This window comes from Cinclus cinclus, chromosome 10 (assembly GCF_963662255.1).
Source record: "Cinclus cinclus chromosome 10, bCinCin1.1, whole genome shotgun sequence".
Lineage (NCBI taxonomy): Eukaryota > Metazoa > Chordata > Aves > Passeriformes > Cinclidae > Cinclus > Cinclus cinclus.
The window spans coordinates 24,952,503-24,967,405 of NC_085055.1; the positions used below are offsets into that span (position 1 = coordinate 24,952,503).

Genomic DNA, 14,903 nt, shown 5'->3' on the forward strand with positions numbered 1-14,903 from the left:
ACGCAGGGGGGCAGGACAGAACCGCCTCCGTGACCAGCTGCGCCCGCTTAGCCCCGCGGCTTCCCGGTCACGGCTCACACCGACTCTTTCACGCTCGGGTCGGTGCTGACGCCCGGCTTTCCCCGCCGGCAGCTGGCCGGCCCCACCGTGCCCTCCGATCCATGAACACCCCAGCCGCACGCAGGGGTACTCCGAGGCTCCGAGCCGGGAACGGACTCTGGGGTTGGGGTTCGCTGGAGGTCCGCGGCGCCCCGGGAGCCGCGCGGTGCCGGCGGGGCCCCGGCCCGTCCCGCTCGGGCCCGTCCCGCTCGGGCCCGCCCCGCCGCAGACAAAGCGCGCGGCCGCCATTGGCCCGTTCGGCCCACGCTCGGCGCTGCCCGCGCGGCGGCCAATGGGCTCACGGACATGCAAATCGCGGGCTATAAAGGGAGCGGCTCGGGGCGGCAGCGGCGCGGAGCGCAGCGAGCCGGGCAGCGCCATGGCGCCGGGCGGCGACCGCCCGCCGCGGGGCGAGGGCTGTGCGGAGCCCCGCTGCGACCGGAGGGTGAGCGGCGGGGAGCGCGGCGGGAGGGCCGGGCCGGGCCAGGAGGGGCTGACGGCGCTGTTGTCCCCGCAGACGAGGAAGCCACTGGTGGAGAAGAAGCGCCGAGCGCGCATCAACGAGAGCCTGCGGGAGCTGCGACTGCTGCTGGCCGACAGCGAGGTGAGGCGGCGGCGCGGCGGGGCGGGGGCCGGCGGGGACCGGGGCCGCGCTGACGGCCGCGGCTCCGTGGGTCAGTACCAGGCGAAGCTGGAGAACGCGGAGGTGCTGGAGCGGACGGTGCGGCGGGTGCGGGCCGTGCTGGAGCGCCGCGCCCGCGGTGAGTGCCGGCCCGGGGGGCGGCGGGGGCGCCCGGCCCGGCCCGCGCCTCACCCGCGCCCCTCTCTGTCCCTCGCGGCGCAGGGGGCGGGCGGCGGCTCCTCGAGGCCAGCGAGCGCTTCGCCGCCGGCTACATCCAGTGCATGCACGAGGTGCACACCTTCGTCTCCAGCTGCCCCGGCATCGACGCCACCACGGCCGCCGAGCTCCTCAACCACCTGCTGGAGTCCATGCCCCTCAGCGAGGGCGGCTGCCCGGACTCGATCACGGACGTTTTGGGGGAGCCCGCCCTCGGCTCCTGGTCCGCCGGCGAGGCGTTGGCCCTGCGGGCCGGAGCCCGCCCGGGGCTGGCTCTGCCCTCTCCCGGAGAAGAGACCTGCTCCGATTCGGACGAGGCGGAGGCCGAGCCGGGCCAGACCGGCACGGACGGACTGGACGCGTCCCAGACGCAGGGCCTGGCCTCGCCCGGCTCGCCCAAATGCATGTGGAGACCCTGGTAACAGCGGGGAGCAGGCGGCGCAGACCTGCGGGGAGGGCAGCGTGCCCCAGCACGCGCGTGTGTGCTGAGCGTGTCTGTCGGCGGGTGAGTGTCTGTCTGTCTGTCTCTCTGTGTGTGTGTGTGGCCGGCACCGCTGTGGCTGCGGACTCGGGCTCTCTGGCGCTGTCACACCCTGACAGCCTAATAGCGAACGCGTTCCCATTTCATCCCTGTGTGTGTGCGTGGCTGGGTGGCATTTTGTAACTTTAGGGGTTGTTTTTACGAGAGGACGGGGGGGGGAGGGGAAGGAGGGAAGTGGTTTGTAGTAGCAAAGCTCTCTGGTGGAGACAGAGCAGTTATTTTATAACCCTGTCTCTTCTTGGCCCTTAGAAGCAGCCCAAATGCCACTACCTTTTCAGAAAAAGCCCTTGTGCATTTTAAATCACGACAGTTAATTCCAGGGGAATCTCGAGCTAAGTCTGCATGCACGACTTTAAGCATTGTAGTGATAGTACGGATCCCTGAAAGGTGCCAGTCGGGGTAGCATCTGTACCTGGTAGTAGTCTAAAGCCTCACCTTTAGGAAAGGGAGAGAAAACTAGAAGCCTGGTGGAATTAGACAAACACTTTAAAAGATGAGGGTGACAGGGTGCATTTTAGAAATGAGTGTCTTTATGCACATTTTGCTTGTGATTTTATGTATATTAGGGTGTCAAATGTTTTTTATTTTTAATCTTTAATAAAAAAACCCTGAATTCACAACGTGGCATATATTGTGTGATGTGATGCACTTCTAACCTATATAAAAACATTTAAAATACAGCTCCCTCTTGTTGGCCTTTAACAACAGTATGTGTATATCATGGAAACAGTGCTGGTAATTAAGCACTTAGTTCTTCTACTAAGCGTTGTTAACTATTGCAATTCAAATATTTCTTCTGTTTAATTCTAGCTGACTTAAGTTTATTGCATGAGCAAGGTCATAATGGCTGAGGTTTGTCTTAGCCACAAAATTTGGAGCTGTTTGGTCTAAATGCCAGTCTCAAACCTATTCTGCTTGATCTGCCATCTGAAGCATTGCTCACACATGCACAGTGCCCGAACTCCAGAGGTGCTAGGCAAATCCTGTCCTGGGGCATAACTCGTAACTTGAACCTGACACACATGCATCAGGGGAGGTGGTTTGCTTTTTGGGCTTTTTTTTTTGGTTTTTTTTGTTGTTTTTTGTTGGTGGAGGAGAGCAAAAAAATATTTCATTGAATAGAGTGTGCAGTGAACTTGGGAAGTTCTTTAATGCCTTTGGGGGCTTGGAAGGGGGCCCTCAGCATTCTCATCCATGAGGTTTGACCCTCCTGGCTCCTGCTTTGGGGAGATGCCAGGTTATTTATGCTGTGATACAATAACTTTCAGAGAGCTGTCATTGTAAAGAGGAAAAAGAGGATTGTCAAGTGTCTTAATACATGGAAGTTCCCAAACATAGAACAAGCAAGAAAGGAAGCAACCCCATGGACCAAGGGACTAGACATGTAGCTTTGTTAACCCCATGGAATAATAAAAATAGAAACAGAAGCACTAGCACAGCCTTTCCTTTGTCATTTTCTTTACCTGAGGTTGGGTGGTCTTGTTCAAAGGTGTCTATCTAAATGTTTGGTGCTTTTCATTTCCTGTTGTGCAAAATTCCCCTTGAACTGGAGGAGAGGGGCAAAAACGAGCAAGGGGAGCTGAGTGCCTCTGTAGTGACCTTCCTGCTTTAGAGAGGAGAGGTTAGGGGTTTGAAGTGCAAATGAAGTCTGGGACATTTGCACTAAAACCCCACACACCTGATGACCTCTCCGACTGAGGCTGCACCTCTCCAGCCCAAGTCCAGGTTTATTTATATCAATTTCCTTTAGGTCTCACATCTTGTTGGATACATCGTTCTTCCCCTCTTAGCTCAGAGTTCTGTGTAACTCCAAGGGCAGTCCACACATAGCCCCTTACCCTGATCAGCCAGAACCCCTGGCATCTAAGAGCTGGAAAAAGCCCTTGAGAGGGAGCTGAAGCCACAGCCCAGTTCCTTAAGGAGACAGCAGCACTCAGGCCGTGGCATCCAGAGCTGATCCTGGCCTCAGGCAGCCTCTCCACTGCTACAGGAACACTAGAGGAAGCTTGGCTTGGCTTCATCTCCATGAGATGAAAGACCCTTGTGTTAGGGCTCTCGCTAATGCTCCTGTGAAAGCAAGTGCAAACCCTGACACTTGGGCGACAGAAACACAGCCCAGAGTCAACATAAACGTGCCCAGCTTTGGGGCAGCTCAAAACAAAGTCATTTCTGCTCAGATGTGGCGTTCAGCTTTCCCTCTGCTGGCCTCAGAGCATAGGAGCCAAAGCTGGTCTTCCCAGGCTCCCGCTGCTTTTCCCATTCCTGCTTGTGCTACTGCTCTTCCCACAGCTGGGGGAACCTTCCCGGGCTGGGCACATCCTATTCCCTCTGCTGCTGGAAAAACAGGCAGCAGGGCTGTGATCCCTCCGGGGCAGCTGCTCTCCCAAAGCTAGAGTGGTTGGGAAGAGCAGAGGAATTACAGCCCTTTCCCCTGAGCACTTGTCAGTGCTGTACTGGCTAAAAAGAAAAGGTGGGTCAGAGCAGTACTATGAAGAATTCTTCAATAAAAAGCATTTTAGAAATGTGTTAGCAATATGGCCTCTTTTTTTTTTTTAATCCACCAATTAGGTTCACAGCAAGTTTATGTCCTCTGATTAGGTGTTGCTGAATTTGTCCATTTGCATTTCTGTACCTTACTGCAAAGGTGTCAAATCTGACACTTGCCTGACAAAGGCAGGAATAGGTGAGTATTTGGGGAAGGGGCAGTGTGGGGAAGGAAGGTTTCCAACAGCTCTGATGACAAAGCAGGGAAACCTTTTCAAGTCCTTCTTTACAGAAACTGCCTTTATTCTTTTCCATTCCACAGTAATGCAAACAGACCATCTGATCTGACAGTGTACTGCCTTGTAAAAGGACAGAGAGGCAGCACACGAACAGGACTCCTCATTTGATATACAGGTGGAGAATAATAGAAAGAAGGACTCATTTTCCCCTCTCTTTGCATGTCAGTCACTCACACCTGTTACACGGGAAAAGTGCTCCTTGTTGGACCAGGTCAGCTGGGAGGACTTGGAGTTCAAACCTCTTCCCAACCTCTTGGCAACATGTACCAGGTCTTTTATCAGAGCCTCTGGCCAGGAGGCAAGATCAAGCTTTTAAAATCACACCAATCAACTTATATCTTCTTTCATCTCCCACTAGCAAGTATTCTGCAGCTCTCCACAGAGTGTCCCTCACCAAGTAGATGTTGCAGTCTCTATTCCAGTTAATCGGATAGAAGAATAAAGCCAGCCCAGCTCTCAGCAGCGGGTCTAAGGGGTGCACAGACATCATGCAGGAAATCTCTGCTAAGCAGGCAGTTGGTTTCTGTCTGTAACACAGCTTACATTTCTTACCATCCAGGATGCTGCTGTTGGTAGAATAGTATTGAAATGTCACAAAAAACGGAGGATTTATTCCTATGAGAAGTGCTGGAGTGAGTGCTGGTTAATCCTGGCACCCAGAGCCTTGCCACATTATGGTAAACTCTCCACAGATAGCAACCCCACATCCCCAAGGGGCCATCCTCTCTTGACAGCTCCAGCTGCTGGAGCCTAGTTTCAGGATTTCCAAGTTTTTGTCCAAGGATGGTTCTGCACATACACTCACAGCAGCAGCTCTCCAGTCCTCACCGCTCCTCCACCCTACAGACACACAGGTTTTAGAGAGCTGGTGTTCAGCTGCCAAAACACACCCAAAATTCCATCCCAACAACTTGCTCACTAGAAATGGAAACAACAGGGCCAAGCAGCTCATCTACTCTCAGCTGTGCCCCAGACCATGGTCTGGGCTATCCTTGCCTGAACCTGACACAAACACACAGACACACGGAGACAATACACACCTCAGTACTTGAACCTGACACACACACACAGACACACACAGACACACACAGACAATAGACACCTCAGTACTTGAACCTGACACACACACACAATACACACCTCAGTACTTGAACCTGACACACACACACAGACACACACAGACAATAGACACCTCAGTACTTGAACCTGACACACACAATACACACATCAGTACTTGAATCTGATACTCACAATATGTACCTACACCAGTATGGATGGGACTGGGAGGGAACATCATCTTGCTCCACAAAAAAAGCACAGTGTTTCCAGGGTCATGCAGGAAGGATATGGAAACATCAGGGTTTCACTCACTAATCCAGCTGCCTTAATCAGCACCTACCCTTCCTCTGCCTCCTAAGAGATTTCTTTTTTTTTTTTCTTATTGAGATGCCTGGTTCCAAGTTGCATCCTCTAGGAAATTCCCGAGTCCACAGTTATCTAAACGGATAGTGTCACTAAATTGTCCATTTTGACTCCTCAGGTTTCTGCATGAGCTAAGCTAGAGGAAAAGCAAAGGGGAAAACCAGCTTCTCTCCTTCCATGAGATTTTAGCACCCTACACAACATTATAATTTCATTATAATTTTCAGCATGTGAAATTCATTGCACTGCTTTTTAATGAAGTTAAAAGAAATTCAAGTTCGTTCAGAAAACATTCAAACACAGAAATACACCTCAGAACATGAGGCCTTAAGTTAATTTAGTTAAACAAGATAATGACTGAGGATGATTTGTTATACTGCCTATTTTGCATTACACATGTGTTCTATAGCTCACTTACCAGCTGAGGAAGTCATAGCTTCAAGAAGCCTTTTAATCCAATAAAGTAGAGCCTTAAGTGCCAAAACCTGGATAGTAGGTCCAGATTGTCTGAAATAAGAAGGAAAAGGATTGAAATTAGACACTGAAAGAAGTAATGAATTTCCTTTCTTTTCATGTCCATCAATTTCCAGAAGCAAATACAAGTTGCCTTGGTTACAAACAAAAACTACTTAGTAAAACAACAACATGCAAGTAATTACATGAACTGATCCCTTCTGGCATTGGAGTTCTTAAGTGTAAAATTAACTCAATTTGTGGTTTTATAGTTTTTGCATTTGTCTCTGGCTAAAATATTAGTAGAAAGCAAGGAGAGTAGCTTTCTGTGTATCTGAGAAAGCTCGGACCCAAGGCATCTTCAAGCATGCATTCACAGGCCATTTCAGGAATTGCACAGATTCAGTCACCCTCAGCTGAACTCTGCAAAGCTCCTGCACCATTTTAAGAACAAAGCAGAGCAGCCTAATTTTAAATCATCCCCAGAGAGGCACATCTTAAAGCATCCTTAAAACGATGTGTCTGTGTGTGCTGGGAGGGAAGGGCCATTACTGGGCACCCCCCAGAGACTGTGTGCCCACCCAGGAGTTCCTGAGTGGGTTTCAGTTCCTCGTGGTCCCTGTGGAAGCCTGGCTGTGTTTTGGGCTTTGCACCATCCATGACTGACACACACACACACACACACATATAAAACTTCAGACTTCAAATCTTCCTATCCTAAAATAAGTTCACCAGAACCAGCCTGTGCTGAGCAAATTCATTATGAAACCCCTTCCACTGTCACCATCCAATGAGTTTTGTAATCAATGTTCCACCTACTGAGAAAGGGGGGAAGCAGAAGAGACACATCAGCCCCATCAAACTCTTCCACCAGTGGGGAGAGGTTGTTCAGAGCAGCCACACATCTCACCAAGAACTGAATCACACAAGCTCAGCCAATTTGCCTCCTTTGGGCCTGCAAATGTCACTTGATGTTTACAACCAGCCTTGGAGGCCTCGTTACTCATGGCTGACCCCAATGTTGATAATATCTACCTACACACTTCCACTTTCCAAAGCAACATGCTCAGATTCCTTTCCTGCCCAACAGATCCTCAGCAGATGCCTGCACAGTACCAGAAGCCTGAGATTCCTTTACACACATAATCCTGGTCCAGATTCTCTCTGTCATTCACAGGAGCAGATTAACTGGTCAGAAAATTAGTGTAATTGAATTCCCCCATCCAGGCAGAGGGAACACACAACTTCTTACCAAAATCTGGTGTTCTGGAGCAAGTGTCCACTGAAGAGTTACTACTCCTCAAGCAGCTGCAAGCCTCCCACTCATTAATCCCTTTCTTACTAAGCCAACACATGCACTCAGAGAAGCCCAAGACTCCTCAGGAACCTTAGGGCACTCTACACAGTGCCCAGGATGTCCTTTATTTCCCAGCAAAGCTTTATGTAAAGTGACAGAATTTGGAAAGCTCCTGAATGTACTTGTTTTCAAAGAGAAGGTTTTAAGATCCAAAGGGCACAAGCAGTCCCACATCACACCTGGTGGTGATGCTTTAGAGTAGCTACCTAAAACAGAGGCTAGACAAGGCTAAGAAAATAAAAAGAGGTATTTATTAAAGGCTTTCAATAGATACACCTTGGGCAGTCAGAAGCCTCAGAGGCTACACCCAAAATGGACAATGGTCACGAGTTTTTCAGACAGATACAAGTTTGGTCCCTTTACATATCAGGGGTTAATCCTACAATGACAGCTTCAGGTAATGAAGTCATTTACCCCCAGTTTCTCCCCTCCCAATTCATTATTGTTTACATCTCCTGGGGCCTGAGGCAGTGAGGAGTCCTTGAGTTTCAGTCCTAGAGGGATTATTTTGTCTGAATAAAATGGGACAACAGTAGCTGACAGGTTATGGAGTTTAGAGTTACACCCTAAAGCAGTACAGGACTTGGAAAATAAAAAAGCTAAATCCTAAGGCATTGGTGGGCCTGGCACCCCCAGCTGCACTGGTAGCACACAGTGACCATGAGGGCTCAGTGGGACACCCTGCATTTTCAGCTGCTGCAGGAAGCAGGAAAAAATATTCACATCCTCTCAGCCAGCACCAAGCCAGAGCATTGCTCCATGGCTACAAAACTGCAGTGGCAAAGCAACACGCAACGCAAAACCCCCAGTCCCTAATGCTGCTCTGTGCTCACTCAGGACTCAGTTCCCTGCTCCTTCCCAGAAACACATCTCTATTGCTGAAGCTACAATCTACTCCCCAAAACCCTTTTAAAAAGCAAAGCAAACAAAAAACACCAACCAAATTCTTACCTTTTTGCTAGAAGAATTGGCTGCATTTCCAGGGAGGACATGCAGCAATATGTACCTGCTTGCTTTAACAGCTCAGGACTTATTTCTGTTTTTTTTTTTAAAGATGCAACAAAAACATTATGCCGATGTGCAAGATGTTTTAATGACTGCCAAGAACAGCCTGCTCTTGTTTTATTCTATCATGAGCTATACAAAGAAAAGATAAGTATTACTTTAGGGTTTCTTGGGGGGAAAGGTGATAAAAACAGAATTTACCAACAACTTCCATGTGTCATTTGCAGTTTTATACAGTCACACACCAATTTATACCAGTTACAGTCAATCATTTAATAGCACAGAGAGGCAAGAGGAAAAGGAAGAAGGGAAGGGGACTAAAGAACTCTTATTTAGGCTACAAGGGAAAACAAATCTGTAAGGCCAGAGTATCTGCTGACCTCTCAGAACTGTAAAATCTTCCCTAAAATCAAGGCTTTTGCTACCAGTCACTGCTGTTGAATCAAGCAAATATTTTTGTTGCACTTTAATTTGTATCATATATGAAATTCAAGTAAGTACATTCAAAACAAGCAAAATCTTCTCACTTTCCCAGGATGGAGTCTGCTGCCAGACACTTCTCCTTCCATTCTGTATTTAAGCAGTGAGTATTTAACTCCAGAACTACATTAATGGACAACTGGTCACATGTCTCTCAAGGTAGGAGTTTTACTGCCAAACTGGCCAATTCAGCTGAAAAAAACCTCCTCAAATCTTACATTCTCAAGTTTCCTATGACTAAAATATTAGTGATTCATCCAGTACCTGAATCTTGTCAAGTCTTACGTGAAGAGCAAGTGTTGATGTGTGAACGACTGATGTATAAACCTAACTGTTTCCTTTGGTCACCCAAACAGGTTTCTTAAGTCCCACCCAACACTGAACTCTTCAGGGAAGGGTTCTCCTTGGTCAGCCTAGCAATGATCACTCTGACTCAGCCAAATATATGCATTTAAAACTCACAGATGCAAATGACATGGGCCAGAGGAAAATGTAATCTGTGTCATGCAAAATAAGTAGATCAGTAAAGCAGTAAAGAAAAAAGTAACATGCATTCAAGCATTCTTTGTTTTGGTTGTAGGTTTTTTGTTCTTCCCCTTCCCTACCCAAACAGAATGCTTGCATCCCTACTGCCTGCCCTGGAAAAAGGATTCCTGCAGTGCTGGCAACACCACGGGAATTCTCAGGTATTACCTCCCTCCTTGAATGCATTAGAGTCTACGCCAGCTACTTTTAGATCTATGTGCACAAACACAGATCTTTAGATCTGTGTGCACAAACAGGTGGATTCTTTGGTCTGGCAGTCCTTCTGTCACTTTTCCAGTGCAGCACCTACAGTCACTGAGCACAGGGAGTCACCTGTGACACACAGCTCCTTGCCATGGGAACACAGCAGGGGCTGCCCAAGCAGAAAGGGGTTTAGTGTGGACCCCAGTTTGTCCCACCCCCTCTGGCAAAACCCATCAGTTTGTGAGAAAGTCCCCACTGAGTGTGCTGTCTTCACCTTTCCTTCATTTCTTGTTGGTGAGAAACTAAACCAAAACTGCTGCTCACACTGCATCCCCCCTAGAAACGTAGCAGAATCCTACAGTGTAATTGGGGAGATTTGGCTTTTTGGCCCAAATTAAAAGATTTTGACGTCTGGTCCTTTTTGATGCTGAAACACACGAGCCTTGAGCCTTCAACCTTCAATCTTCTGTTAGAATCTCAGTAATGGGCAGGGAAATGGGGGCTGGAGAAGAGGCAGAGCCCACCTTGTGCTTGGGGTTTGTTTTCTGCAGTGCCTGTAACCATGGCATCTGAGCAGCACCAAATCAAGCACATACCTTCCAAAGAGGAAGGGCTCCACTTCCCCTGTCCTTCCCCTGGAACAAAAGAGTATCATTTTCTACATGTTTTGGACTTACTGGTTTTGTTTCCAGAGAACATTTGATATGAAAGAACTGTTTGGACAATGATATTTTAGATATTTTTCTGAATAAAGCAGGCCAGTTACTTATCCAGGGTTTGGTTTCCAAAGAACCCAAAATGTGAAGTGCCTGGATGCACATTTTTGATTTGACTCAGGCTACCTGAGAAGTTCAGATCTGTATTGATCTGACAATGCAGTTTAGCACACAGCCCAGATGAACACAGCCCTTCGTGTGGTTGAGCTCTGCAGCTGTAGCTTCTTTTGCCAAAAGGTTTCTAAACAGCACTTTTCTCTGTCCTACTCAAACTTTTTTTTATATGTTTTTTGTCTAGACAGGGCAATTCCAGCCTTCCCTGTTTTGACAGCTTTCTTGTTTGTTATGATCACAGATTATAGACACACACGTTTAGTCCCGTGTCTTTTTCTGTTGTATTTTAACAACTCCTCACTTCCATTCAATTAAACTGTTCTTAAAGGTCCAAACATGCTCAAGCCTCTTGAGCAATTCATCTTTGTTTCTTTCTCAAATTCTCTCTGACAAGGAACCGCTGTATCTCACCCGAAGGAAGAAAAATTGTGTTTTGCTGTTGACAAACCAATTTTTAAAAAGGCAGTGTTAAGCACTTTCAAAGAGGCCTCTGGAGCTGTGTTATTATCCTCTTCCTCCAATTCTTTCACCAAAGTCACAAACCAGAGCGCAACAACCCAAATGTTTCCAAGAACAGCAAGCTGTCACCTTCTATATATAGCCCAGGTGTCACAGCTCAACCCCAGCCTTATCTAACAGCCTTAGCAGTGCAGAAACAATGCTTGGAAGGCTGGGGATACATTTAATTACAGTAATTTACTCACGGTAAGTTTTGGCAACCAGCTTCAAGTCACCACTGTGTGTGTTGATAAAATGTGCAGAATTTGGGGAAAGCTCTTGCATCCACACTCCTGGGAGCATCCCTGCAGAACAAGTAGTGCAGATTTCTCTCCTCTCAACTGAAAGACAAATTTTACATCTGAAAGTTTTACAAATTTTCTTTGGAAATACTCAAATAAGCAAGTTGGACTGTATGAATTATCAAGGTGACAAATGCCATCTCCATTTCTGGACGCTTCTCAAACCCCATCAGAACTCAGTCTTGCACTTCCCTCCTGATTTACTGGCAGCTCGTTCAGCCATGCAGGATTTATGTGCCCAAGTACCCCAACGTCCCCTGCAAGGCTGCAGTTTGTCCCTTCAGAAGGCACCACGGGCACTGTTCCACAACTTCTTCCTGAGCCTTTGGGCCCTTTGGTCCTGTCAAATCCACCCAAAAAGGCTCTCCCTGCAAAGCCACCCTGTCAGTGTAATGAGTGAAAAGTAACACCATAAACTTCACAGGCCTGTGAACACTAAATGAGGTGGTGAAGGCAGTCATATATCACTTCATCAAACTAATTGTGTCAGTAAGTGAAACCTGTAAAACCATTTACAGTATGCAGTCTGCTTCAATTTATATCGTTCTGCCATGAAACAGATGTGAGACTGTAAATGGTTTTCTCAGATTGAGATACAGACACCTTTGTCCCACCTGTTAGCTAAGAGACTATCAGATAAAAATAAAAATAAAAAAAGGGCCAAACAAATTTTCCTTAAAAATCCAAGCCAGAAATCCCTGAAAATTCTATTAAAATCCCAGACTTAAGCATCACCTCATAACGATAGAGCACATACAGAGTAGGCATTTTAGGCAGACTGGCAGGACTAATAAATCAACATTGTTCCTAATAGGGTCTTTATAGCTGAACTCATTTAAATTCACTGCTCATGTAATGCAAAGTAATTATTACTAAAATAATATGAAATTCACTGCCTGACTACAGCCAAAGCTTTAGAAGCCTTTATTGAAAAGAGTTCAGTAAACATATTTTTGTATACTAAAAGAGAATGGAAGAATTTTCGTCTTCTTTGCACAATGTGGGAATCCTTCAGTATTGCCACGTGACTTCGGCAGTTAAAAAATTTCAGCACAATTCTAAAATAAATATATTTATGCAAATATTTGTCTTTAAAAGGGAGGGTGGCAAAAAATCTTCAAGGCAACCAGGAGTGAACAGAAGTTTTGCTGCCTCAGGGATGTGGGGTTTAGGAAGAAGCAGGCATCTCCCCAGAAATCAGATCTGAACAGAAGGCTCTCCTGCCCACCTCCCCTCCCAGCCCTGCTCTGAGCAGCTGGCACAAAGTTGTCCCTATTCACAGGCAGGCAGCAGCTCTTCAGAACACAAAAAAGGAGGAGGCTTGTAAAGACAACTGCATACAGACACTGGAAATAACCCCCGATGGCCACATTCCTGCCATTGTCACTGCTCCCCGCATTGTGTCACTGTGCCATATGCTTGTTAAATGCACAAACTGCAATACAGAAGATGCTGGGCTTGGCCCCAGGCTGGGAACTGGGTCTCTGCACGAGGCACTGAAGGCACAGGCAGAGCCCCAGAGCTGGGTTTGTTACTGACCCTTCCACCTACTCTAAAGATCCTCCTGCAGCCAGAGCCATTCCAGGTCATTCCTGGGTTTTCCATGCCCTGGGGCACACATGTATTTTTTTTCAACTCCATTATTTCCTGGAGATTTTTTTTCTAAAGTAAATTGAAACCTCACTTAGCCTAAACAGGAAGAGAAATTACACTAGAAGATAGCTATTACATTGAACAATGAAACACACCAAATGCTTCACTCACATACCATTTAATACTGAGATACACTGGTTGGTGTAGTAAATTATGTGTGTTCTCTCACTGCAACAGAAAAATAACTTGATTTTGTGTCCTAGAATCCTGTATTGCTGCAGAAACGAACTACTTATTTTAGGACTCTAGAAGGAACATTACCTCTGCATTGCAGGTACTGCTCAGCACAAAGTTGTTACTCTGCAATCTAATTAACCATTTTCATCTAAAAAACCCCTGTTTTTTTTACCAATTTTAGAAACACGAGTAAACCATGAAAGAATAGTTCTCCAAAATCTGTGAGGACAGATCTGCCAGTATTCAAAACTGAGACTGAAGGTTAAAGGAGGTGAGAGAGGTTTATTAACACAAGAACAAAAAATCCTGAGCCTATTTTATGTGTCAGCCTCAGTCTTCACAAGCTCCCAACAAAACTTCAAACACTTAAACGCTGGAGAGAGGCTGTCAGGAGGAACAAAAGTGACAGCAAACAGAATGGACAGATGGCTCAGATTAAATTGTTGGTGTAAATCCTGTGTACCACCCACACTCACCTGGGAGCTGAAAGAACCCACCCCACCAGGCTCCTCAAAACTGAGCTGCTCCAGCCCCAGTGCTCCTCCAAACCAGAGCAGGGCATGCACAGGCCACCCATCCCACCCTTCCTCTGCTTCCTACAGCTAAGCAAATTAAAGATTACAGCCAATTAGAGAAGTACACTTACTTAATTTATCCAGCACCCTGTGCAAAAAAGGCCACAGATTTCCAAGGGAGTCAGTTTTCCCTTCTGTGACAACAGAAGGGAAAGCAGTAGACCTTACCTCAGACAAGCAATAGTCAGGTTTATTAAAAAGGAAAGGATAGCCACTAAGTTCTCGAACAGAAGTAGAATTTTTGAAGCAGGCAGTGCAAGAGCAACACAAGCAGTTTAAATTGTTACAGTGGTTTAAAAGTAAAGAGAGAAACAAATTCACTATATTCTGTTCTACTACAGATTGAGGAGCGAGAAGTACACCCTGACAAATCATGGAATACCAGGAAATTTGAATCCACTCTTGTATTTGTCTCTAAAGCACATGAGAACAAATGAAGTGCAAAGCAGTACATCCCTCTAGGGCTGAGGGTGCAGTGGCTGCCCCACCAAACCTTTCACCCGAGCTGCAGCAGGTGCTCGTTTCCCCCTGCACTACACAGACAGCATTGTCCCCAGCCCTGGACACCCCCAGCAGTGTCACAGCACCTGCCTCAGGACACGGGGCCTCTTTCACAACGCGTCCTTCAGCTCAAAAGCATTTTCCTTCTAAGTGACTGAAGTGTTTTCATACTCTGTATTAGCCACTGAAGTTAAACAGTATTCAAGCTGCCACAGCAGCTTCTCTGTCTGCAACTACAGAGCCAGAAATCCCGGGGAATTAAACCTCACCACATGCAAAGACACACACTGCTACTGCACCCAGCAGCCTGGTGGGGCTCATGTTCTATCTGCAGATACCAAGAGAAATACCCATGATTTAGAGTTCAGTTGCATCCATTTCTACCCAGTCTTCAGTTCCTTTTCCACTTAGAAAGCCTGGAGAAGTTTGGGCTTAGTTTTATGTTTGGTTGGTATTTTGTTTCAGTGAAGCAGAGACACAGCTGTTACACACCTTGTGTACCACCCCTGAAAATAAGGTCCTCTTCCACAGCCCCTGAGAAAAAGGTGTTTCTGAGTTGCTCATTACCTGGTTCAATATACCGAATAAATTTCTTAGGCTCCTAAGCACTTGTGATCAATGAAACAGTGAAATTTCTGGAAGTTACACTTACAAACCTTA

At 47.0% G+C, this 14,903-nt stretch overlaps 1 protein-coding gene across 1 annotated transcript; it reads left to right on the top strand.

Moving 5' to 3' along the window:
* Positions 1–405: 405 nt before the first annotated feature.
* Positions 406–2,092, top strand: LOC134047799 (transcription cofactor HES-6-like). Its single transcript, XM_062499211.1, is given in 5 exon segments — positions 406–446; positions 448–544; positions 617–703; positions 779–887; positions 890–2,092. Coding segments are annotated over 5 exon segments (804 nt in total). The 3' UTR covers positions 1,360–2,092.
* The last annotated feature ends 12,811 nt before the right edge of the window (positions 2,093–14,903 follow it).